This window comes from Homalodisca vitripennis, chromosome 3 (genome assembly GCF_021130785.1).
Source record: "Homalodisca vitripennis isolate AUS2020 chromosome 3, UT_GWSS_2.1, whole genome shotgun sequence".
In the NCBI taxonomy this organism is placed as follows: Eukaryota; Metazoa; Arthropoda; class Insecta; order Hemiptera; family Cicadellidae; genus Homalodisca; species Homalodisca vitripennis.
In genome coordinates this window covers 115,106,633-115,132,985 of record NC_060209.1, presented here as the reverse complement: position 1 = coordinate 115,132,985, position 26,353 = coordinate 115,106,633, and the positions used below count along the sequence as shown (strand labels likewise).

The 26,353-nt window shown below is 31.8% G+C and overlaps 1 protein-coding gene across 1 annotated transcript in view; it reads right to left on the bottom strand.

The window, feature by feature from the left end:
- Positions 1-2,027: 2,027 nt before the first annotated feature.
- Positions 2,028-26,353, bottom strand: part of LOC124357353 (alpha-(1,6)-fucosyltransferase) — a 36,761-nt gene continuing 12,435 nt past the window's right edge. The window contains exons 3-11 of the mRNA XM_046809069.1: positions 17,154-17,340; positions 16,747-16,912; positions 15,156-15,345; positions 13,831-14,068; positions 11,786-11,962; positions 8,547-8,697; positions 5,429-5,535; positions 5,190-5,343; positions 2,028-3,640 (exon numbers count right to left, since the gene is read on the bottom strand). Of these exons, the coding sequence (XP_046665025.1) occupies positions 3,566-3,640; positions 5,190-5,343; positions 5,429-5,535; positions 8,547-8,697; positions 11,786-11,962; positions 13,831-14,068; positions 15,156-15,345; positions 16,747-16,912; positions 17,154-17,340 (1,445 nt within the window). The 3' untranslated portion in view covers positions 2,028-3,565. The remainder of the gene's footprint in view (positions 3,641-5,189; positions 5,344-5,428; positions 5,536-8,546; positions 8,698-11,785; positions 11,963-13,830; positions 14,069-15,155; positions 15,346-16,746; positions 16,913-17,153; positions 17,341-26,353) is intronic.

Below are 26,353 nucleotides of genomic sequence, written 5' to 3'. Positions count from 1 at the left end.
ACAAAAGATCATAAATGAAGGAAAGTGATGCGATGAAGAGGAAAACTGAGCCACATAGCAGATATTGGAAGTGATTTTAGCCACAAAAGACAATAGATAAAGGAAAGTGGTGCTATCAGAGAAAACTGAGCTGTCTAGCAGATGTTGGGAGTGATTTTAGCCACAAAAGATAATAGATAAAGGAAAGTGGTCCTATCAAGAGAAATCTGAGCCACATAGCAGATGTTGGATGTGATTTTAGCCATAAAAGACAATAAATGAAGGAAAGTGGTGCTATCAAGAGAAAAACTGAGCCACACAGCAAATTTTGGAAGATATTTAAGCCACAAAAGACAATAAATGAAGGTAAGTGGTACTATCAAGAGGAAAACTGAGCCGTCTAGCAGACGTTGAAAGTGATTTGAGCCACAAAAGACAATATATGACGGAAAGTGGTGCTACGGAAAGCGGTATCAGTGATGAACCAAGTAGTTTGACAGAGTTGGAATGAAGTTTGTGCCACTGTGCATTTGAACAGGCACACAGGGTCAGCATGATTTGTGTGATTTGAAGAAAGCAATAAATGAAGTTAAGTGGAGAGATGCATATAGTTTTCACTGGGCAGATTCGCAGAAGTGGCAATGCTAAACTTCCACTTTGGCAAACTCTCTGTATGCTTTGGTAAATTGAGGTTTACCATTAAAAGATCAGAAATTAAATAACAATAGGATTACAAAAAATCTTTATTTGACTTAAATAGTAATGAGGCCATAGAATGTTTAGAAAGTTCTTCAAAATGTGATATTTTAACCTTTAAAAATTCTTTACAATTTACAGAGTATTAATATGTGAGTTTATATTCATTACTCTATAATTTAAATTCAAATTCCAGTTGTTCCTAATATACAGGATGATTGATATACGTGTGCCAGCTTTTACAGTACATATTGTAAAAAGTCAAATATACACTTACCTGGATATTGTATTGTAAACAATTTGATAATATTAAAGTTTTTGTTTTGTCAGCCATTTAAAAATATATATTAAACATATACAACATTTTTTGTGTTTATTTTGGGTATAAAATGCAATTTTTATTCTTATACTATTTTTCATTAATATAACACTTCAGATATATTAAGGATTTGAGTGTGAATTTTTTTCCACTAATGAATTAGTTGCTGAGGTTTACCATCTATTTTACATAGTATTAAAATAAAAAAAAAAAAAAAAAAAAAACATAATAGACACTTCACTAGATATTATTTTGAACAGTTCAATATTTAAAATGTTTTTTATTATTTTAGCCAATTTTTTAATGTGGTTGTCAATTCAAAAATTTTAAACAAAACAGTTTTTTGTGATAATTTTGAGTATAAGATGTAAATTTTAAAAAACTGTGATTTGATGCAATCCTTCATAAATAATAATGAAATCGATCCATAAATATTCATAAAAACAGCTGATGCACCACTCAATTAATCCATTTAGCGGAAGAAGGTTTCACCATTCAAGCCCTTAATATCTGTGAAACAGTTAGGTTTATGAAATTAACACAAAAATAAAAATATTTTAAAATTACATTTTATACCCAAATCAAAACAAACATTGGGGTTTGTATCTAAAATTTTTGAGTTGACCGACATTTTGGAAAAATGTCTTAACAAAACAAAAAAATTAAAGCCACACCAAAGACTTTATAATAAAATACCAGGAAAGTGTCTATTTAACTGCTTATATTATCTTTTGTAGTTTTTCCAGTAATACTGGCTGGCACACTTATATCAACCTGTATGTATATATAAATATATATTTTATACAAAAGTGTATCATAATTTGAGTGGGTAAGCAAATGAAATGTTCATAAATAATAATTACAACAGTCTCATAACAGTTGAAAAACCTCTATAAAACCCAAACTGATTATTATTAATTAAAAAATTAAAATCCAATTTGAATCACAACTTTAACTTATAACAGTACAATTTATAAAATACAAATATTAAAAGTGGGAAAGAAAATTTTTACTTTAAAAACCTGCCACTTGGGAGTTTATGTAACACAATTATTTTATTGTTATTGCAAAATGTATACACTAATTTTGTACAGATTAATTTACAAAGCAAGTTGTAAGAGACTTAACCCTCCAAATGCTAGAATGGCGTTGTTTGTCTTTACCTTCAGCATGTCATGTTGCTGTGAAATTATCACTTGAAAGATATATGCCCATAATAGTAGCTGTAGTCTACCCTGCCAGTGCTATCACGATCCTATCACTTGGAGAGTTAGTTACAATTTGTATATTTGTTTCAGATCCTTGTAAAATTAAGTTGTTCAAAGACCTGTGAGAAGTATTTTAAGATAGCTTTTAACTTTTCCAAATCCAAACAAAAAAGGACTTCGTAAAAATAAAAATGATGTATTCATTAAGTCTAATACAAGATTCATCTTGACTGTTACAGATATTTTTCAAAGTTGTCTAAATACTTAGCTCCTTAACCACTGCACACATGCTAATACTCATTCACCCATAGTGCCTGTAGTAGTACATATATGTTTGTTTTCTCTTGGTCTATTAAGTACAGCCTGCATGGTGCTGCAACCAACCACAATTTGGACAACTATGTCATAGCATGTATATTATTAACAAGCAGACTTGCAAATTGATGGTGTACTCTCATACACAGCAGTAGCCTGCAAAAACAGTGCCAATTTTCTATTCTAATAGATATAATAGTCAAGCTTGTATATTTATATTTCATGTGACTAAACTCAAAAGGCAAGTAACCTTTAACAGCTTTTTATGTATTTATTTAGTATTATTAATTTTGTATTGAAAGAGGACAACTACACATGCTATTTCGTTGTGCACTATTGTTATTTTTATTGCATTCTTTGACAGGTGTTGAATCTACATAGCCAATAAGAAATTGTAAACTAAATATCAATACCTAGTTTCCTGGTTTGCTGCTAGATAGTGTGAACATCTATCTACTGTTTTCTGTTTCTACTGAAAATAATTGCATAATTTGCTAGGCTCACTTTGCATAAAGCATGTTCAGTTTCTATTGAACAGTAAAATAAAAATGTGATATTAAAATATCAGCTAAATTTTTGCAGTAGAATGTGTACTGAGCTATTTACTATAAGTATTGTTCAATCTAACCATAAGCAAAGGAATGTTTAGTCTAAATCTTGTTTCTTGCAATATAATATTTTACGATAATGTGTTCCAGGGCTAAATTGGTGATAAAATTATACTGGTACCATATTTTAATTATACCTGTATAAGGCACTCTCTTTATTTCAATTTAGAAAATCTATCCATTACACATCCCACTTTTACTACTTGTAACCGATTGTTCAGGTATTTATTGAAAACTACGCTCCGGACATAATATCTCCAATTAGTTAACAGTTTATATGAGCACAATTACAGCAACAGTATGTTTTACTTTAGTCACCAACAGCGCTGGCCACACTTATTAACACTTTCTTACAGGTCTTTAAACAAGCCTTTATATTATTTCACTTAATGCCGATATTAAACTTAATTTTAATGCTAACTTAACCCTAGTGAAACCTATCAGGTTCCACTAGGAGCTTCGATAGGAACTTGAGGATATGTTGGAAACTCCACTGCTTCCACTACTTCTTCCACCTATAACAGCAATGGAACCAGAATAAAAAATATCTTCTAATATCATCATATCAACCAATAATAATTTGGACAGTTACTGTTAATATTTTTGATCTTAAAATTATTAAAAATTAACACTTCAATATGTGGTCATACACAGATTGCTGGCGGTTTGGGTGTTTTAATCATAACTCAAAAACCAGTTAATGTTTTGACTAAATATATAAATTGCAAAAATCCCTTGTTTACTTTGGGGGAAATACTTTGTTATTGTTGGGAAGAAATTAATATTTCTTTATTTAGTTTTTATAAGAGTGCAAAACAATTTAGTATCACTGTTTGAAAAGAAAGAATTTATAATATAAACAAAGTTTTTTTATACAAAGAAAGAAAACCATTTCTTTTTAAAATCAATTCTAAATGTTTATTATGCACAAAACTGTATAATGCCATATAAGTAAAATTTATTGATGTTGGAAATTTTTTGGTAAATACATGATGTTAGCTTGAGCTGGTGTTTAGACAGAAAAAGTAAATAAACAATGCAAGTTGAGAGCTGTAAACAAGTTTATTTAATACAGTCTCGTATGTTCTAGTAGATAATTGTGTTACACAATATATGTAAAATTACATAATACGTAATTTAAAACATTATTCCAAAAAATTACGTGATCTGCATCTCCAAGAGTTTTAGCATTCCATAACATTATGGCATTTGCACTCAAAGTGTTAGCACAGTATATTTAAAATAAAATTAAATGTCTGGTACAGATTTTTGTTTTTAAATGATGAAACACTATTAAAACACCAATGTCAAACTAAAACATTATTCATTAATGCTAAATGACATCGTATTTTTAATGCTAAAAAACAATGATACACAAAGAACAGATTTATACCAGCTGATAAGTTTGATATTATACAATGTGATGTTTACTGTTGTTTAGTGTGACTTAGGTTTACATCATATATCATTAAACAATGTTAAATTATCAATGGTTTAGTTTATGAAAATGTCAGTACGTCTAAATATGTTTTTAATGTGTAGTAAGTGCAAAATAGTATGCCACAAGTGTCACACAATTGGGTGGGATTTGAAGATCCTGGCTAATTATAAAAATTTTGTTTTATTTTATGAAATGTAAATACTTGTACTTATATAACTACAATAACGTAATAAGTGTTTCTATCATTTTAAACATTTATTTATGTATTTTTTAAATAAATGGTGAATAATAATATCCGGGTAGCTGACTCACAATGTTAGAGACGATAGGCTAAATAACTTCCACAGCTGGTAAGAAGCATGTTCATGAAAACTATAGTGTTAAAATAGTTAAAACCATGATAAAAATTGACCTTATACTATAAATAAGCCATTAGAAATGTCTATATGAACCTAATACAAAACACTTTATTTTAACATAATAAACTAGAAATTTTAAGACTTTAAAAAATAGGTAGAGCAAAAGAGCCCAATTAAATGTAAAGAAACATATTTGTACTGTTGATATTCTTACTTCGTTAATAATTAAACTCTTACACATAATAATTATCACTAATAATTTACCTTAAACGATGGGTAGAGTCCGACTTGGTTGGTGCGCAAATTACGGCCCTTACTGTAGCCATTCCAGTGGTTACCAGCCACACCCACCATTTCTCCCACTTGTAGATCCATCTGTTCAGGGCCCTGAGACTTATGTGGCAACACTGCAACCCTCCTGCAACCCACAATGTACAGTGCAACTACTGTATAGCAAAATCCAACTGGTACAAAACACAAAGGGCATACACTTTTACACTCACCTGTGAAGAGCTTGACCACCAAAATAGTAGATGTCGTCAAGAGAACGGAATCTATCTGAGGCATCAGGATACAAACTCTGCATGATTTCATATGCAACCCTGCATACCTGTACAGAAATAAAATACACATTAGACTTTATACTTTATTTTTGAAAAAAAAAAAAAAATTTGAAAGTTTCTTTTTACACAATATTCTTTAGAAATGCATTTTTCCCAAGAATACATTTTTGTTTGTTATTACTTTTTATTTGAATTATTCTACACTGTAATTGAAATGGTATTGTGAGTATTATTTTAACCAAAACTATATTAATTAGAATAGACTTATAGGATGAAGAGTATAAAAACAATTAATTAATTTCATCAATAAAAGGCGGTTTAACCCTTTCAGGGCCAGGACCAAATATGAGATGATGCAAAAATTTTTTCACATCTCATATCCCCTTGTGACTAGTCAAAAGTGCCAGGCTAATATTGGCGATTTTGCAGTCTCTTAGATAAAAATTTATAATTTTTTCATAAAAATTAGAGAATGACCTAAAAGTTGCACCAAATTACTCGTATAGATATATACTACAAACAAAAAATATATAGATGTAGTTTTAAGTAATTTAAAATTACAAAAAATAATGTTTTAATAGATTACATAAAAAAATTGTATTTTTTTATTTTTTTTTTGCAAATAACTAAAAAAGGAAAAATAATTTTACTGTGGGAAGCTATTTTATTATGTTGTACATTTAGAAAGGAACAACCATACACAATTTTGTGTTATTTCTCTCATAAATAAATTTTTGGTGACACATTTTGTATAAATACGCATAATTGTACTTCGCAACATTTCATAAGTGTTAAAGCAACTGACTCTTACATTGCAAGAAACTTAAAATAAATATTCACATTATGGATGTACCGATAAACAGATGATTATAGGATCCATAAACAGTTTCAATACAGTTAAAAAACACTATTTACCAAGAAATATTTACACAATTTCATTTGAAATTTATTTCCACTTTTTCTGTTTACAAATGTGCTATTTACAATTTCACTCCTGTGAGATCACAAATTATCATTCATTGTAACTACTACACACAATAGCTAAGCACATAACAACTAACACTACTAATATTTACAACCACAAAATAAAATAATGAAGAAGAATCCAGCGTACAATAGTACGATTACACTAAAGCATAAAGAATTAACAACAAAAGATCGAGTCAGCTGATAATGTCATGTGACAATTACGAAATAAAAATGCATAAACCTACAAAATAAAATTGATAATCATATTAATTATCTACAAATATACCAGGGAATAAAAAAAACATAAAACTTTAATCATTTGACGTCGTATTTATTTAAAAAAACGACGACTATCAAGGAGACTATATATTGCCGCCTGGCGCTTTTCGCGTATGTCACCGACGGCAATATTTTGCTGCTTGGCACTTTTCAGACGCGATCTATGGTGGCAATATATTGCCGCCTAGCCCGGAAAGGGTTAAGGGGTCCACTCCATTTCCTTGAAATCTAAACATATTGCAAGGTTTTGGTTTTAAACTATCAGTTGGCCTAGGTTATAATTGGCAAACAGGTATAGTCTCACTAAAAACAATTGATTATTACTATTGTTGTATTATGAAAAACATTTTGTTTCTAAGATTAATAATGTTTAATTACTGTAACATTACTTTTTCAATCTAAAATTATGATTAATTTGATTAATCAAAATACTAAAGAGAGAAAACTTCCAATTGTTATATCTTTTGAATATGTCCACCTTTTAGGAAGACAAATTTCACCTAGGGATAAAGTTTGACATATTGGGCTAGCAAAGCCAGCAAAGTTATACTATGGCAGGCAATAACAGTGTAAGTAGTGGTTGTGACGATGTGAACGATTTTGCAGGCTCTGCTAAGATCACTGGCTAAGCAATCAGCTGTATCTGTACTGAGGAATGGTGGACACAATGAAGCGTTGAAACAAAGTCGAATTGGTGAGAGTGGAAAGCTGAATCGGGAAATTGAGCAAGTTTGTGTAGTTGTGGTGTACAGGAACCATGGAAAGTTTTGTGGAAAGCGTGGAGGTGCAAAGAGTTCTCCAAGATTAATTATCATGAGCGAATATTCAGACCCGTAAAGTGGTGTGTTGGGCAGATTAAATTCCTGACAACAGTAATGTTTATTATTGCACTAATAGCCTAGTGCACATTGTTGTGCAATATTACCAATCAAACAGCTACAAGTCAATTACATCAACTAAGAAGTCCAGGATTTAACAGAAATTATTAGTATCCCTATCTTGTAGACTGATAATCTGTCAATATTTGCCTATAACCTGAAATCTGTTGTGTCCTAAGTGAGCCAGTACGAATATGTACTGAAAAAAGGGGTTGTAGAAAGGCGGTCTTGAGTGCTAGCCGATTCTTTTGCAGTGACATATTTGATGGTAGCTTGTATAGTAGACTATTATTAAACTATATGGCCTAAACAGATTGCTGATTGATTAGGCCTACCTCATGTTAGTCTGGTAAGCAGTGTAGGTACTATTGTAGTGAGTGGAGCTAAACTTGGCATTCATATTGAATCAACCCTTCCCACCATAGCAACATTAGGCATAGTGAGTAGTTTAAGAATTGCCTAGCCAGTGAATACTAAGCCTAGAGTTAGTGATATGGTGATTGCACGTATTTGGCCCCCTGTATTGTACTTCTGTAGATCTACCTGCATGGTGTTTGTTAATCATAAAGTAGAGGCACAATATTTTCCAGCCTCTGCAGCATGTGTGTTCATGTGCATGAATATAGTTGGGAGTAAACAAGAGAGCTTTGGACACAGACTCTTAGCCACTGGCACACCTGTCTGTGCGTTATCTAGGCTATGGATGATGGTTAGAAAGGAATGGCTGGAGCCCCACACTATTAATCCTGTTACTATTAAATCTGTTCATATAGGGACCCAAGCACCTGACAGACGGCTCAGTGGCAATTTCTATAATAATCTTGTGAAAATATTCTTTTACAGGTGGATAAATTCTTGCAGTTTTAATATTTAAGCTGTAACACTTGCTTTACTCCAGTAATAGAAATGCAAGAGATATACATGTCATTTACCTGAGATGAGAAGGTGCATACAAGGTAGTCACAGAGAGAAAGGAAATGTATGTCCATGACAATGCCATTGAAAGAGGAATCTGAATATCTTGTAGCCACTGCAGCGCTCTTGGCCACTGAAGGGTCTCCCAATACCTCATAGTCCGGATACCTTCAACATAAAAGATTTATAATACTTGTATTTGTCTACACACAATCAGATCATTACGTTAGATTGGTTATGGAAAAAAATATTCTATTTTTATACATAATTTTATATCATAATCCTACTCATAGTTAACACTTAGAGTGCTAATCCCGTAATTTTACGGAACGGCGAAACTTCCGAAGAATGCTAATCCCGTAGTTTTACGTGGTTGTCATTTCATTTGGTATTATATTACATTGTCCGTATTTAAACGGGTTTTGCCTACTCTACAATGTTATTTGGGTTTTTAGTAACACAATTCACCGCTAGAAAGCGTCAGATGTATTGCATGAGCTTAATGACAAAGCAACTTCGGTCGCGTTGTTTACGTGCCGCTAACGTGACGTTCGTTGCAGCCGGCAGTCGATGTCGCAATCATGGCTTCTCGGAGCTTGAACGACGTTGCGATCAGTGATGTATTAGATAAAGATACTTTTATTGGAGTAGATAGTATTTTTGACGATTCTGACATTGATCCTGATTTAATGGAAGAAGATTAGACACATACTTCAGGTAAGAATAAGTAAGTCTATTTATCATATAAACATCAGTCTAAAAGTTTGGTTATGTTATTGTTTTCGTGAATCAAACTATAATTTGTATTATAATAAATTAACTTTATACAACTAATATTTTATTCTTATGAATAAAATAAAAATATATTCATATTTTACATAGTATATTATTATGTTACAGATGCTGAAAACAGTGCTGACAGCAAAAGTGATGCCGACGCATCAATATGACGGCATAGTTTTTTGTCAAAAAACTACAAAACATAAAACATGATTTGTATTATTCAAAGGACAGTTTATATTTGTAAATGGGTCATTGAAAATAATTGTATGTATGCTTAGTTTAGTAAGTTAGATAAAAAAACTGTCTCAAAAAATATTTTTTTTTCCAAAAATATATGTTTTTAAAAAAACATTTTTTATGTGTAGTTTTTTAAAAAACCACAAAAAATCTCACGTTAAAACAAAGACGAAAGTAAGCTGAATTAAGGTATGTAAGTATTTTTCTCATACCTTAAATACTTTTTTTTAAATAAATTTTTGAAAACCACCAAAAACGCCCAGCATTCTACAGAGTTACATGTCATTTAGGGCCAGCACTCAAAGTGTTAAATACCCTCCAGTCCTTCCTCTGTAAGCTAAGAAAAACAAAAAAAGGAAATAATTGAGCCAATGATCATAGTAAATAACCAAATAGTAACAAAAAACCAGAGTACCTAATTCTTAGGTCTGACTATTGATGAAAATCTCAATTGGGATCAACACGTTCAATTGTTGATTACAAAATTAAATTCGGGAATTTATGCTTTAACGAAGATGTCTTTTATCTGTAGCACTGATACATTGAGGACAATCTATTTCTCTTATATACACTCTTATATTATTTCATATGGCCTCTGTTTGTATTGTGTTACTAAAATAGTAAATCTTGGTGAAATTCTCCGGATACAGAAAAAATCTTTGAGAATTATGTTAGGACTCAAAATAAATGATTCTGTGAAAAAATAATTTAAGGAATTGAAAATTTTAACTGTCTACGGTCAATATATAATGGATACAATTATGTGTTCTAAAATTAAAAACTTAAATACTGGTATGACAAACGTAATCCATTTGTACAATACACTTAATAAGAATGATATTATAATACCTCACCATAGGCTAAATTTTTTCACAAAAAAAAACCAACATACATTGGATCCAAATTTCTTAAATCCATTCCACTTGCTATCAAACAAGAAACAGAACATAAAATATTTAAAAGAAAGCTTAAAGCATACTTGATGAACAAGGCTTTATATTCATTAGATGAATATTTTGATTTGCAAATCAGGTAGTTTTATTTTAGTTTTATGATAGGCTTATTTTATATTAGGTTTTAGATAGTTTAAACTGACACTATTCAAATGTTACATCATTGTAACTAAAACGAATACAATTTTTTTTACTTTGACTTTAAGAAGCTGTTAATATCAATACAATTAAAACAAACCTCTCTAGCGTTGCTATTGGAATGACCGGAAATTCAGGATAGGTAGGGAAGAGGGAGATTAAGCTCATCCCCTGTCAATAAGCAACCATGGGGTTATCTTAACCTCTATCATTGCCACCTAGGAAGTCACTGTTCTAGCCCATGCCAGTTGAAGAGTGTAGATTATGATTCAGTCCCCAAAGCTTAAGATTGCTAAACACACTGGAGGAGCTTATCCACTCCAACTATCATCCTCTGCAATGAAGTAGATCCATCAATCCCAATACCAGTATATTAAAATTTATAATTAGTGATGAATATTCATTAGGTTGCTAAGATGTAAATAATATTCAGATTTAATTATTCAACATGGTTCCTACTGGCCTGCTCTAAACCATTCAGAAGTATCCCTTTCTGGTGATAATAAATGGCCAATATACGGGACCTATAAAGAGACTCATTAAAACAATTTTAAAGAAAAGCTGGTAAAAAAAACTGAAATCAAAACAAACCCCAGCTATTTACTATTAAAATTTATAATTAGTGATGAATATTCAGTAGTTTGCTAAGATGTAAATAATATTCAGATTTAATTATTCAACATGGTTTCTACTGGCCTGCTCTAAACCATTCAGAAGTATCCCTTTCTGGTGATAATAAATGGCCAATATACAGGACCTATAAAGAGACTCATTAAAACAGTTTTGAAGAAAAGCTGGTAAAAAAAAAAAAAAAAAAAAAAAAAAAAAAAAAAAAAAAAAAAAAAAAAAAAAAAAAAAAAAAAAAAAAACTGAAATCAAAACAAACCCCAGCTATTTACCACATAACATCAAAAGAGCAAGTGGTCATAACAATTTAATAGCATAAAGACAGTACTTAGTTTAATATCTCTCATAATCATTCAATGTTCTAATCCAGTTCTAAAATTGAACCAAACCAAACTCTGATGTGAAATTGTTCAGATATTAATACTTGATGAATGAAAACTGTCATATTAAAAAAAACCTTTTTTTCAAATAGATGAAGACAAAACCTTTTATTAAAATAATTATGAATAAAATCGTACTTTTTCTTTATTTCTGCAAAAACTTTAGGATCATCTGATGCTAGATAGATTCTCTTGACATCGACTGACTGGGACAGACTCAGCTGCTTGTAGTACTCTTCCACAGCATCCATGTACTCTTCCACAGAATGGAACGCTGCTTCCGTACCCACCTTGTCAGTCCGTCTTATGTGTATGCTGCAATCAGAACAGAACTTATATTTCATTTTAAAACTTGCTATGTGGTTGAAGAAATAGAAAAAAGAGTAAAAGATGGCCCAAATGCTCTGAATTAATCACAAAAAAATAAAACCCAAGAAAGAGACACAGCTCACAGAAATCTAGGATAAAAATAAATACATATCGTAGTAAATATATGCAATATGTTCTTTATTGGCTGAGCGTTAGCGAAGCCTATCATTTGAATGGTTGGAAAATTTTCACTCCAGTCTGTTCGCACAAAATATCTCAAGAATGAACTAACTTATAGAGTTGAAATTCTGCATTAAACTTCATTTCTATATGAGAAACAATGAGTGCAATTTACACCATGGGATTTTGCTGAGTATTAGCAAATATTTTTCCACTGATCTCATGGGCAACCATGATGGCAATGAGAAAATAGCAGAATAAGTAAAATTGTAAACAAAGTCAGAAGAGATTTGAACACTGAAAAATTGACAAATGTATCCTCACTATCCCAACACACACACATCATTTTATGGTGACGACTTAAGTAGTATTCAGACTTATTATTTAAACACTGATATGAAACCCAATTTAATGAACAAAAATATGAATGTATCATGTGGCAAGATACCTCGAGAAAGATTTCATCTGTAGACTTGAAATTTTACATGAAACTTCATTTCTCCATAGACAAGGATGAGTTCTATGATGGTGCATGTCCAACCATGGAATTTGGCTGAGTGTCATTGAAGCCTATCACTGAGTAGGCTGACACAATTCCTCTTTCGTTTACTGGGGGATGTAAGAATTTCTTTTCCGTATGAGTATCTGTCGTTCTGTGTCAATAATGAAATGAGTGACAGACTTGAAACTTTGCATTGATCTTCAGTAAAGCCTGTTACACAACATGTTGTGTGGCATACTCCTACCTTGTGTATATGAGAAATGCCACATTTAATTAATTATAAAACACTCAGGTAAAGGCAATGTAACTTATTTTACATTAACTTTAATAAATCACACAAAGGCAAATCTTACAATATTTGCTTTGTATATATTTCAAGTATTTTTTACAGAATAAAGTCAGATAATTAAACCCTTTCAATACATATTATTGTGAATCTCATTAAGTAAAAACAAATCAACATGCGTATGATGCCAACATTTTATAATCAAAGATTTTGTCCCCTTATGTAAACTGTAGTTAAAAAAAACTGGTGATGGAATGTGTTAGCATAATTTACTGAATGTCAGACAACAGCTGTGGCCAATCATGTTTTCGCCCACTTGTTATTGATCTGAAACTGATTGTCATAGCAGCTGAACTCCATTATGACCTGTACGCTAGTCACTTGCACATAAGTTTGTTCTGGTATTATATGTTTATTATAAGACATTTTTGCAAACCCAACTCTGAATTTATATAAACGTTTTAAAATGTTTCAATCTCAAAAAACCTTTTGAAATTAGTACATTTTTAGTTTTCTTTTGTGATACATTTTAATCTGCAATAAATATGAAAGCCTTAAGAAATTTAGTTTTGTTTTTTTTCTTCTTAAAATAAATTCAGAAATCTTATTGCAATAAACTTGAAGCAAACCTTTTTAATATGTTAAAAGAAGTACTGTAGAGGTACCTAGAGGTATCTAACAAGATAAAAACGTCAAAGGCAATTAATAAACGATAATTCTATCAACACCTCCAGCTAGAAAAACATGAAATGAAGCTATTAAACATCACAAAAGTAGACAACATCCACAAAACTTGGCATTACTTCCTGTGGCTGAGGGTCATGCTGATACTACTGAATTTCTAATCTTTCTAGATAATAAAAAATATATTCTTGTTTCTACTAAATGTAATATTTGGTGACTGACCCTACAATGGGCCGCTGGAAGGAGAAGCGCTCAGCAGCAGTATGCAGCAAGTCTGCGGTGTTGGGCTGTGGACGTAACAGGTACTTGAGGAACTGACCCACCCACCACACGATGGGGTCTCCATGGAGACGGGCTATCCGCGGTGCCAAGTCCTGGGGCACAGCCAGCGGTAGGTAGGGGGGTCGTGGAGACACTGAATCTATGATGGGCAACACCACCACCTGTGTTGATGCTGTACCTGCACATTAATGTGGATTAGATAACTATACACTTTTTAGCTAAATAAATAATAGTATGAAGGTAATATAAAAGAAAAGGATAAAGAGAAAACTTATGAAGCAATCAGAGAAATTATTGGTTAATGACAACAAATTATTAGCAAAGGATTCCTAAAGAATTACTTTCCTAAATTAGTAACAAAGATTCCTTTTTTTAGACAAAGATATTTTGACAAATAATACCATCACAATGAAAACACTTTTGACAGAGATTATCAGTTGGAAATATGTTGAAAATAAATTATAATAATGTATATAATTATGTGTGTTTACACATTTTAAGTTTAATGAAATATATTTTCATATAATAAAGTATCTGAATTGTAAAGGCCTTTTGCCATTGAGTAATGGGATCGATTTAATGGTTAATTCTGTAAAAAAACCTTTTTTGTCATTGGATACCCACAGACAGTTGGCACTTCGATGTTCATAGTGAACATTAGTTTGTTCTCAACATGTTCTATTAAACATCTATTAATGCATTTGAGAATAATGTCATTATACGCACTTAACTTAAAATTTTGTTAAATACCACAGTTTGTAATTTGTATTTCACATTGTTTTTGTGTACATGTCAGTCCTTATGTGTGTTCATGGATCTAAGCAATAGCAGACCTTATAGCAGACAGATTAAAAAAATATAATTTATGATGTATTTTAGAGGTATTGGTCAATAGCTGGATATTACTTTTGTTACAGAACAATTACATTTTTTAGATTGAATGTTAGACCAAAAATCAACATTTTTAGTAAAAAAACTATAAGAGAACTTTTATTACATTTTTACTATTGTATTAGATGTTTAACAAAATAGCACAAACAAAAGCTCTCTTACATTTTATGTTGAAAAGTTATATAAGATTGAATTATAATTGGGGTAGCATACTATGTAGACTATACCATAATGATGGTGTGATTTTGATGAAATTTGTCATATCAGCAGTTAGTAGTGAGTTGTATGACCATGACATTATTGACCTTGATACAATGTTTTACACAATGTAAAATACATTTTTATTGTGAAATATCAATATCCCTTGCACTAACCAGGCCAATTAGAGGTTGATGTTGCTGTGGTGGTATCACTGCATGTATCACTGACTGGTTGGAACACTTCGTCCCAGCCACCGCGATGGTACCGCCAGCCCTTGGACTTTAGCACCAGAGTTCGCTGGGTGCCGTATGCTACAAGCAGACAATACACGGCGTGATGCAGCTGACACCCGTATCCACACCCCTGCAGAATCATCAATCTACTCAGCATTTCCTTAACACTACATTGGGCATGTCAATATTAGTAAAATATTAATTATGAAATATAATTTACACTACAATATTAGTATAAAATATATAATTAAAAAAATGAATACAAAACAGTAATATTTTAGAAAATATAAATGAAAGTACACAATAAATTTTAATTTTAGCTGCAGAAGAAAAAAGCTCAAATTTTTAACAGACTGCCTAAAATATAAAAGCTTATACCCACAATTCGTAATTAATTTATCTGTAGTTACTTGAGCCCTAGGCGGCAACTGTAATTTAAGAGAGGAGTTTGACTGCACAAGGAAAAGTCGAAGGTGGCAATTCTCTCGAAAATGAACATGAATTTTCATACTGTGATCAAGATTCCTTGTTGACAGTAGGTACAAATCTACTTTCATAACATGTGGAAGAGAAATACATCTTTTAACATAATGTACAGGTTTCACTGCATTTATGCTTGGCACACATTCTCCTGTTCATATTTTACCTGTTGCGTATCTATTCCTTGTTCACAATAAACCCCTATACACTCTCATCCATCCTGTAACTTGGATTAACTTTTGATCTTCTGCCTTTTATCTCCTACTTTAGTATTTTTTTCCCTCATCCCCTCCTCATTCATCCACTTTACATGTCCATTTAGCCACAGAATTAAATCCTATTCCTTTCTGTCTCATCTTGTAGTAACATTTCAATCAAATTATCCCATATTTCTGCATTTCTCATTCTTTCTCTCCTTGTCGCATCTTTTTGTCTGTAATATAATTTAACCTTACTTGTATCTTGCTCTCTTTGCTGTCATAGCCCATGTATTTAGAGCATACTGCAACTCACCAATCATCCCACTGGCCACTAACTCTCAATAATCAAGAATCAGGAACAGATATGTGGTCCAAGCAAAGAACATTTGAGAAAAATGAGTTAATCTTTAAAAGAAACTGAATGCAAGAATACATCATCCAGCCATAACTCAAGTGTCACTTTTATATTCTATAATATCTTGACAAATTACCAAAAAATTCATTATAAATGTTTACAATGCCAGGTACAAATAGGTTTCTTAAAAAGAGGATGTACCGGAACTCTTTAAGATTACTTATAGTTGATATATTGTGATCATACAGAAATAACACACAGAAAGGAGCCAAATCTCAATTTGTTTTTCTCAAACCTTTGAAAATCTCCCAGCAAACCTGTAAAAAGTATTAATTTTCTGTGCATTGTAGTGATGCGATATTCAAATAAATTTTTAGATTGAATACCTATTTAAATAATTTACGAGGTATTCGAATAATTAATAATTAAAATCATACTAATAAATGAATAGTTTTTACTATTATAGTCATATCTAGCCAAACGTTATATATGATACCTTATTGAGATTGCAGACCAGTTTCTTGGCTGTCTTACAGTCAGCAGGATTCTGTAAGTAGTATAATCGTCTCTGCACCAAGTCTGACAGTGCTGCTGCCTCCTTCATTCTCCATGCTCCATAACCGTCTGTCTCACCTAGGCTCTTCAGGTCCTTAACCAGTGCTCTAAACAGACAATACATTTTACTAACACAGTAATTGGCTGGTCTATATCCGTTAAAGTTTCCACAAAATTTACAATAAGCTATTTTAATTAATCTAAATATTGTTTAGCTAATTCTATATTGTTTAATTTAAAGCCTGTAACAATAATTACACCCTTGATTATGTTACAAAATTCAAACATGCCACATGCAGCTGATGAATCAAATTATATCTGATTATAAAGCTGAATTGAAGAACTGACCTTTTGTGTTCAATACCCTCATTCAGCAGGCGGTTCAGTCGGGCAGTTAGCCGCATTGAGTTCCCATCCTGAGCGTCTCTTTGTGCCAGTTTCACCTGGGCACTAACAAAGTACCACAATTCGTCCACACCCATCTTCAGCCTTCGTCGTAGCTTCTCGTACTCCAGACTCGGCTCTTCCCTCGACCCTTTAAAACATACAATTAATATATACATTTTTGATTGAACACTAGAAATACCTCAAAACAACACCTCAAGACATAATATCTTTTTGAGATTAACTGTAAGAGATATCAAAATATTTTAAAGTAAATATGTCTCAAATTATGATTTAATATGTGTATGTTGTCACTTAATATTTGGTCTACAATTGGTCACAGCTAAGACAGAAGTTTTATACAGATAAGAAAATTTGCTACAGTACTTCAATTTACTTTTCAAAACTGATACTGCTATATGGAAATTTGTGAAATATATATATATATATATAAACTAACAGAAATATAAGTTGATATAATCTATTTATCAATTTTATGGTTTCTCTTTATGGTTCTTGATGATCTGAAAATCTTGTGATATATTGAAAAACATATTCTTATGTCTGTGAGGTATGGAATGGCTTCTCTTCAGCAAGAAATCCAACAATCCTTTTCCATAAATTACAAATGTAAAATCCTAAAACACATTAGTTTCATAGCTAATTTTCTTACACGAAGAGTTGACTCGACACATCCTTAGATTAAACAATAGAAAATTGTGCATCAGACTCTCAGCATCTCCAAGTACACATGCTGAATACATGATAGAAAACACTAACTTAACCCTTTGGATGCCAACATCCTATTGATTTAACCGTCGAGGTTCAGGCTAAAACAACCAATGTCCAATTGATCGGCCATTTAAGAAAAAATTATTTAACTTTGTTTACAATCTTTTAAAGTTGGTTTCGACTGGTTTGGTTTTTGTTTTGAAGTAAATAAAGACAAATTTTAAAGTTGATATCACAAATGAACATCACACAGGGAGTTGTTTGTTGTTAGATATTTTACTCTCCTTTTATACTTCATGCTTATTATAAGAATTTCTTGTCGATCTATGTTTAAAAATATTGTCTGTTATTTCTTAATTAATATAAGTTGTAACCACTTTATCAATTAAAAATAACAGATTTTTTGTACAGATGTTTTTGTACTAAATGAGTGTTATATGTAAATTTCTTTTTACATTGCACATTGAGAGAGAGGTTTTTTCAAATAGAGTCTGAGATTATGGTTGTTACGATTCTTCAAATCATCTGGTAGAAGGTTGTAAAACTTGGCACAGTGTATGCTGGTTTCTTCGCGTACAATGCTGTGAAGTGGAATGAAAGATTACAGTTGTTTGTAAATCTGGTAATGTGTTGTTGATAACTGCCTTCCAGATAACTGCCAAACCATCAAAGTGCGGTTCCATTAATTCTTAGATAATTCAGCTTTTAACAAAATTAGATCATGGCTCAAGCAATCGAAAGCTTTGCTGAGATCTAAAAATTCCTGTATCACTTTTGCCATCTTTAATGCTGTTGATTCTTTCTTCAACGAGATCTTCCAAACTTGTCACTGTCAGCCTGCTTCTCATAAACCCATGCTGACTCTCAGTAAGCAGACCATTGATATCAAGATGTCGAAAGAGCGTTGATAAAACAATTCTCTCCATAATCTTTAAGAAGGTTGAAATAAAAAATATTGGTTTATTTCCTGGGTCATTCTTTTGGAGGGATCCCTGAAGAAGTGATAAATTGGCTACATACTCAAGCAGTAAAAGAAGTTCCTCTTTGCAAAATTTAACAATCCTAGAAGTAATCTCGTCTAGTCCTGCAGATGACTTTGGCTTTAAAGAGTTGATTATTTTATTTACCTCAAGCTTATTAGTTGGTAAGAGCTCATTTAGACTTATATGGCCATTATAATTCTGGGAGACAGAAGGCACAGGTATAGATAGTTTTGAAACATGGCCAGCAGACTTCAAGGTATTATCAGCGATGTTTGTGAAGTACTGATTACAGTGGTGTGCCATTGTCTTGGAATCCACGATGATTTCTCCATTTACAGTTAAGGACTTTATCTCAGAATGTTGACTCCTTGATTGATTGTTGACAGTTGATAACTTTTCAAATAGCCTTTTAATATAATAGGTGTTAGATGTAATAATATTATTGGCACTGGAAGTGCGGCGAAGTTCTCTCAGCTTAAACTCATAACTTTTATTTAAAGGGTTTGCTTTTAATTTATCCTCCTTCTTACTACTTAAAAGGTACTGGTTATTGGTCTCCAAGAATATCCTATTCAATTCCCTGACTTCTTCATCCCAGAATATCTTCATCCTCTGTTACTTCTTGATTTTTTTAGGGGGCAGGTGAGATAAAGTATTAAAGTGAAAGACCTTATAAAATTGTCATAAGCCTCATTGGTATCATAGGTGTTGATGACGTTTTCCCATAATTGCAGAGTTCAGTGAATTTTCAGTTGCTTTAAATTTCTTAAGCTGGTGTTTCTTCTACAGGAAATTTTAGGTTTGTTAGCTAATGTAGACAAACTCAGTGACCATAACTGTCCGGTATTATTGGAGATACCATTCTGCATCACCTTCACTACTATTTGGTCTAAGCTTAAATTAGTACACACTGCGTCGATAGAGGTAGCAGAGGTTGGGTTGATCCTAGTTGGAGGCAGTTTGGCTCTTTTTATGTTAAAAGATGCTAGCATTTCATTTAGAAGACTCCTTGGATGGATGAATCTTTTAAATTGTCAATATTTAAGTCTCGAATGATTAGAACAAGTGTTGGAAGTGAGTCAATAATGTCTACAGCTTGTTTGGGATGGCTAAGCAGTTTGTGGGTGGCCGATAGATTCCTGATGACCTTAGAATTACTGAGATTCATTTTCATTCCAACAATCTCGCAAATCGGGGGGTATGCTAACATTTTAAATTACGAGATTTACAGTTTCATTCCTTAGGTGATTATTTCTGTAGATAGCAACTCTCTCTCGGATATGAGTTTCCCGGCAATATGCTGCTACCAGTGAGAAACCGATGAGCTTTGTGTTTTTTATCTTTTCAGACAATTTCCATGTTCTGTTAAAACAATCAAGTCGGGGTTCAAATTTTTGTGGAAGATGATTCACTGTTTCAATTTACTTCTTTACTCTGTCAGTATTTTGATTTAAAAAGTACATTATATACTTAATACACCTTAAATTTAAGCTAATTGATAGCCAATCTAAAAAGCTACAAAACAAAAAAGAAATCATTTAATTTATATAAAAACTAATGGCGGTACAGAATGAAATAGGCCTTGGCGGTTTTGGATAGTACCGGCCTCTCAGGCTCTGACATTCACATGTCGAGCAACAGCCTAAACAGCTGGTGTCCGTAGGGTTAAAACACTCATATTCAGCTTCAATAAAACTGAGTACTATAAGACTTGTATGATTGTCACAAGAAACATACTAGGAAATTTTCAATTGTCACAGATCATGCTCTCACAGAACTGGGCTAAATGTGCCATGTTCAAATTTCAACAAATAGAATTACCTTAAAAACACAAAAAGAATTGCTGATTTAATACTGAACTATAAAATTCAAATCTTAACTCATTAGGTCAATAATTAAAATTGGAATTTATAGTTAAATGTTTTTGGTAGTGATAAGATTAGGTATTTGTTTTTCAAACTTGCAAATCCTTGAAATTGAAGTTGATACTAGGAGATAGAAATAACAAAAAACGATCATAACTTCTAGCATCTAGAGTTGTACAAATTATAATAACATCGGACAAACAACTACAAGTAATTTTTTTACATAACTCTTATGACTACAATACGCATGTATAACAAAATACATACGTAACTTTTATACAAAATATGTAAAACTAAAATTTTGTGAATAAGTATGTCTTTTTGATATTTTGAAGCCAATACTGTTTGAGCAAAATTCAGGCCGTGAAAGTCAGTTGGTGAAATAATTAGCATCTATAAAATACTCTGAGGTTGCAAAAGACACAAGAATTGACCTGTAAAATAATTGCCTTCTATGTGTGTTGTGACTTAATATCATTGTGTAATTTACTATCACTTGTTGAGGCACTTTTGCCACTGCTTCTTCATAACAATGAACATATCATTTATACAGTTCTGAAAATCAACAAAGCTTCAGTTTTCCTGAGTGAGAAAGTTATCGCTACACTTCAGCTTTACTTAACAATGGAAGAAACAGTTAAAATACGTAATGGATAGACGTCATAAGAGAGTCATAAAAGATAAATGGTTTTTACTAGCGTCGTAAATGATTAGTGTGATTTGCATGAAAAAGGGATATTTCCTACAAATACAAACAATGTTTAAACTGTTGGAAAATCTTAAACAGGATTCGTCATCTTTGTAATTATTTTGAGAAAAAATAATATGATATCCGAAATCCTTCTCTCCTTCACAACTATCATCTCAAAATTCTAAGAAAATACCTTACCGCTTTAACCCATACACTATCAAACTACCATACATGTGCTCCTTGCACAAAGCACCCTATTTTTCTTCAGTCATCATAGTAAAAAAAATATGATACACCTTTAGCTATTAGCTTATTATGAAGATGACATTTCAGATTAAGCTTAATGGTCAAAATTTTTATCAAAACAACCAATCTTACAAAATAATCTCACCACATGCAGAGGCTTTTGGGCTTGATACTCTACCGCCCATGGGCTATCCTGATAGCATAAAAAACCTACAATTTTGATTGTGTATATAGTCTAGGAGAAGATTTGTCAAACGCTAACATTTGTTACTAATCGTATTGTATGCTATCTAGGAGTAAACGAAATATTAATGATAAATATATTACAGAACAGTATCAAATTTGCAGGAAATTAATTAATTAAATTCTACATGAGGGGGCACTCTACCGTTGTGTGTAAACAGTGCATTTCTGCTGCTGTTTTTGCAATACATTTTGAAAACTATGTTGCATATATTTCATGTAAACATAATTAAAATAAATTATTATAGAGAATAACTCAATTTCTTGATGAATTACTGTTTAATGAAAAAAAAAATAAATTGTGTGATCTGACTAAATATAGTTAAATTTTACATAAAAATGAAACAAAATAAAAGTTTATCAATGTAGCTGCACATGTAAATAAAAATGACATAATATTAAACAAACCCCATTCATAAAACAAAATTATTTGTATTATATGGACTATAAAAAAAATATTTTTCACATGCCACACCATCCTATTATCAAGCAGCATTCTAGGTAAGCTATGGCATTGTTTTAATAGGTGGGGGATGGTTTTGTTTATTTTGGAAGGTGGTGTTCTGGTTATGAGTATTGATTATCTCATAAATAAAAATAAATTACAAAATGTGTTGCTAAGCTCTAATTTCAAGGCTGGTCCAATTCGGTTAATTCTTTTTGTAAAATAATTGTCGAAATCCATAGAAGTTTTATAAGAAAGGAATTTTTTGAATCTCTGAAAAATTGTAGTATTTTTGTTTAATAATCCAGATTTAACTGACACTAAACAGCTGTTCACACTTTCAGCTGAAGTTTGAAAAATAAGTTGAAACATCTGTCTACATTTAAATGTTATAATATCAAATATTAATTGTATAGTAGTTTAATGCAGATAGAAAATACAAACCTAAAATTTTTACTCCACATTGTCATATATATACAGAGTGAGTCAAAAATATGGTAAAATATTTTAAGACGTGATTGTAAAGCTAAAAATAAGAAAATGTTATATAAAGGTAGGTCCGGAAACGCTCCATTAGTGAGTAATGGCTGCCGAAAGATTTTGCATTGTTTTCAGTTCAACTGGTGAAATTAAGTGATTCTGAAATGTTTTGTTTTTACTTTTTAACTCAAATAAGGTGGATTTATATGGAAAATTACCTGAAAAATCAAATAAAACCACTCTAGAGGTTATAGTGTGAACAGTTTTTGAGAAAACGTATGGAATTTGACAAAAATCTCATTAAAAAAATACCGCCTTATATGTTTGATGTCCAATAATATTGTTAAATGACCAATAAACAAATTGTTTTTCCTAATACAGATTGTAGAGAATTTAATTCTGAAAACAACCATAATAAGCAAAGTTAACTAAATGTGTAAAAAAGTTATGAAATTGACTCCTCACGTATTGCACTACACAGCAAACCTTTGCTGTTTTTATAATAAGGAATGAGTATCTGATTGGTAACAGCTGGTAATAATTAATCATTTAAACAACAGCTGTTTAAACATTTTTAAATAATAAATAATTAGCTAGGCAATTATTAGATGACATATGTCACCTCATTGTTGAACAAAACAACAAACTGTAAAGATACTGTATGTTTGTGTTAAGTATTTTAACCAGTTATTTTCATCCATTTTATTAGTGATTTTGTGTTGTGTGTTTCATTTATTAAAAATGGAAGGTAATATTCATGTGTATTCAAACTCTGAATTAGCAGACATGCATTTAATGTATGGTTTGGGACGCTGCAATTATAGTACTGCAGCAAGACGTCTGTATCAACTTTCCTAACCGCAGGTGTCCAAGCGCAACATTTTTTGCCTCTATTCATCAACGCCTATCTGAAACAGGTTCTTTGAAGTCTTTAGAGCATAGTAATACAGGCATCATGTAGGATTGTTGAATTAGAAGAATTGGTTCTTAATGAAATTTCTGATTATCCTGAAAAGAGCACTAGAGAATTGTCACTACAGTTCAATGTCAGCCAATCTAGTATTCTGAGAATACTACACGAGTGCCAGTACACCCATTCCACTTCCAGCATGTCCAGATTCTTTTGCCACAAGACTACGCTCCCCGTGTTGCTTTTTGTTGATGGCTTCTGGGAAAATGTGCTGATCCAAACTTTTTAAATACAATTTTGTTTACCTATGAGGCTCACTTTACAAGAACAGCTATCATTAACTTCGATAACAAACACACTTGGGCAGACAGAAATCTTCATGCTATTAAACCTAATCGCCCACAAAATCAGTTTTCAGTAAATGTTTGGGCTGGAATCTTAGCAGATCATTTAGTCATATTCGTGCTTCCTCCCAGGCTTAATGGCGTTGTGTACTTAAACTTTTTAAGAGACGAGCTACCTAACCTGATTGATGATGTACCTCTGCATTTGCACCAAAACATGTGGTTTACGCATGACGGGGCACCTGCGCACTACTCTCTGGCTGTTCGTGGATACCTAAATGAGAGTTTCACAAATCAATGGATCGGCCGAGGTGGACCAGTTTCATGGCCAGCAAGATCACCGGACTTAAATCCTTTGGACTTTTACCTTTGGGGACATTTAAAAACATTAGTTTACTCTTCTACAATAGATACCATTGAATAACTCCGATTAAACATTTCTAATGGAGTAGAAACCATTAAGCGGACACCTGGAGTTTTTGAACGGGTACGAAACTCGATGAGAAGACGCCTGAACGCGTGCATTTTGAACAACGGAAGTCATTTTGAGCATCATCTTTAATCTTCCGGCGAGACTTAAAGCAATTGTAGATATGATTATTGTATTTAAAAATAAAATTTTGAACTAAAAATATGTTTGTTTTTCACCAGCTGTTACCAATCAGATACTCATTCCTTATTATAAAACAGCAAAAGTTTGCTGTGTAGTGTAACACATGAGGAGTCAATTTCTTAACTTTTTTACACATTTAGTTAACATTGCTTATTATAGTTGTTTTCAGAATTAAATTCCCTACAATCTGTATTAGGAAAAACAATTTGTTTATTGGTTATTTAACAATGTTATTGGACATCAAACATTTAAGGCGGTATTTTTGTTATTAGATTTTGTCAAATTTCATACCTTTTCTCAAAAACTGTTCACACTACAACCTCTAGAGTGGTTTTATTTGATTTTTCAGATGATTTTCCATATAAATCCACCTTATTTGAGTTAAAAAGTAATAACAATACATTTCAGAATCACTTAATTTCATCAGGTGAACTGAAAACAAAGCAAAATCTTTCGGCAGCCATTACTCACTAATGGAGCGTTTCCGGACCTACCTTTATATAACATTTTTTTTCTTATTTTTAGCTCTACAATCACGTCTTAAAATATTTTACCATATTTCTGACTCACCCTGTATATATATATATATATATATATATATATATATATATATATATATATATATTATTCTGTTCTTATAGCCCTATTTATATAATTTTTGTAATTTCCTGAAGACGGCTTAAGCCGAAATATAGAAAATGTTTATTACAATAATTGAAGAATTCTTATTGAAGATTAATATATATATATATACATAACCTGGATATCTCCATTAAATTAGGCTATTGCCATCTATACAAATTTAATTAATGTAAATAAAATCAATTGACAGGTATTTGGTCTTCCGATCATATGTTAGTTTGGTTATTTAAACGCATATGTGACAGATACGGCCAAATACAAAATAATTGAATCGTTAAAAGTAAGGGCTCTGTGGTGTAATGGTAGCACATTCACCCGGCAAATGAGAGATCCGGGTTCGAGTCCCGGCGGAGCAAGTACTTTTTGTGATTCAATGTTTATTGAAGAAATTTAATTCGGCTATTGACATTTATACAAATTTAATTAATGTAAATAAAAGTTGTTTGACACGTATTTGGCCTTCCGATCATATGTTAGTTTGGTTATTTAAACGCATATGTGACAGATACGGCCAAATACAAAATAATGAAATCGTTTTTATACATAAATATAAAATTAAAAAACACTGTTATTAAACCAACCTTAATGAAAAAAGCTGTGAATGTTTTCACATACAGTACTTTAAACTGAAGGACTTCCTTGACATTGTGATATGGTATTTTAACAATGGCTTAGGGAAAAACAGTGAAATAAGCACTAACATGCCTAATAAATCAAGAAACAAATAAATCTCCTTAATTCACTTTTGGGCGTTGAATCGATAGAGACAGACATGTTTTTGCAACTGCAGCTCAGCGCAAACTAGCAACTTGAACTCAGCAGTGACTAATGTAGTGAGGAAAATGGGCGATCGACTACTGCACACACTGCGAACCTGCCATGTGTCTGGCTGTCATAGCATGAAATTGGAGGTTGAAAAAAAAAACCAACCCTCTTATAATTAATTAGAACCGGAAATGCTCTTACACAT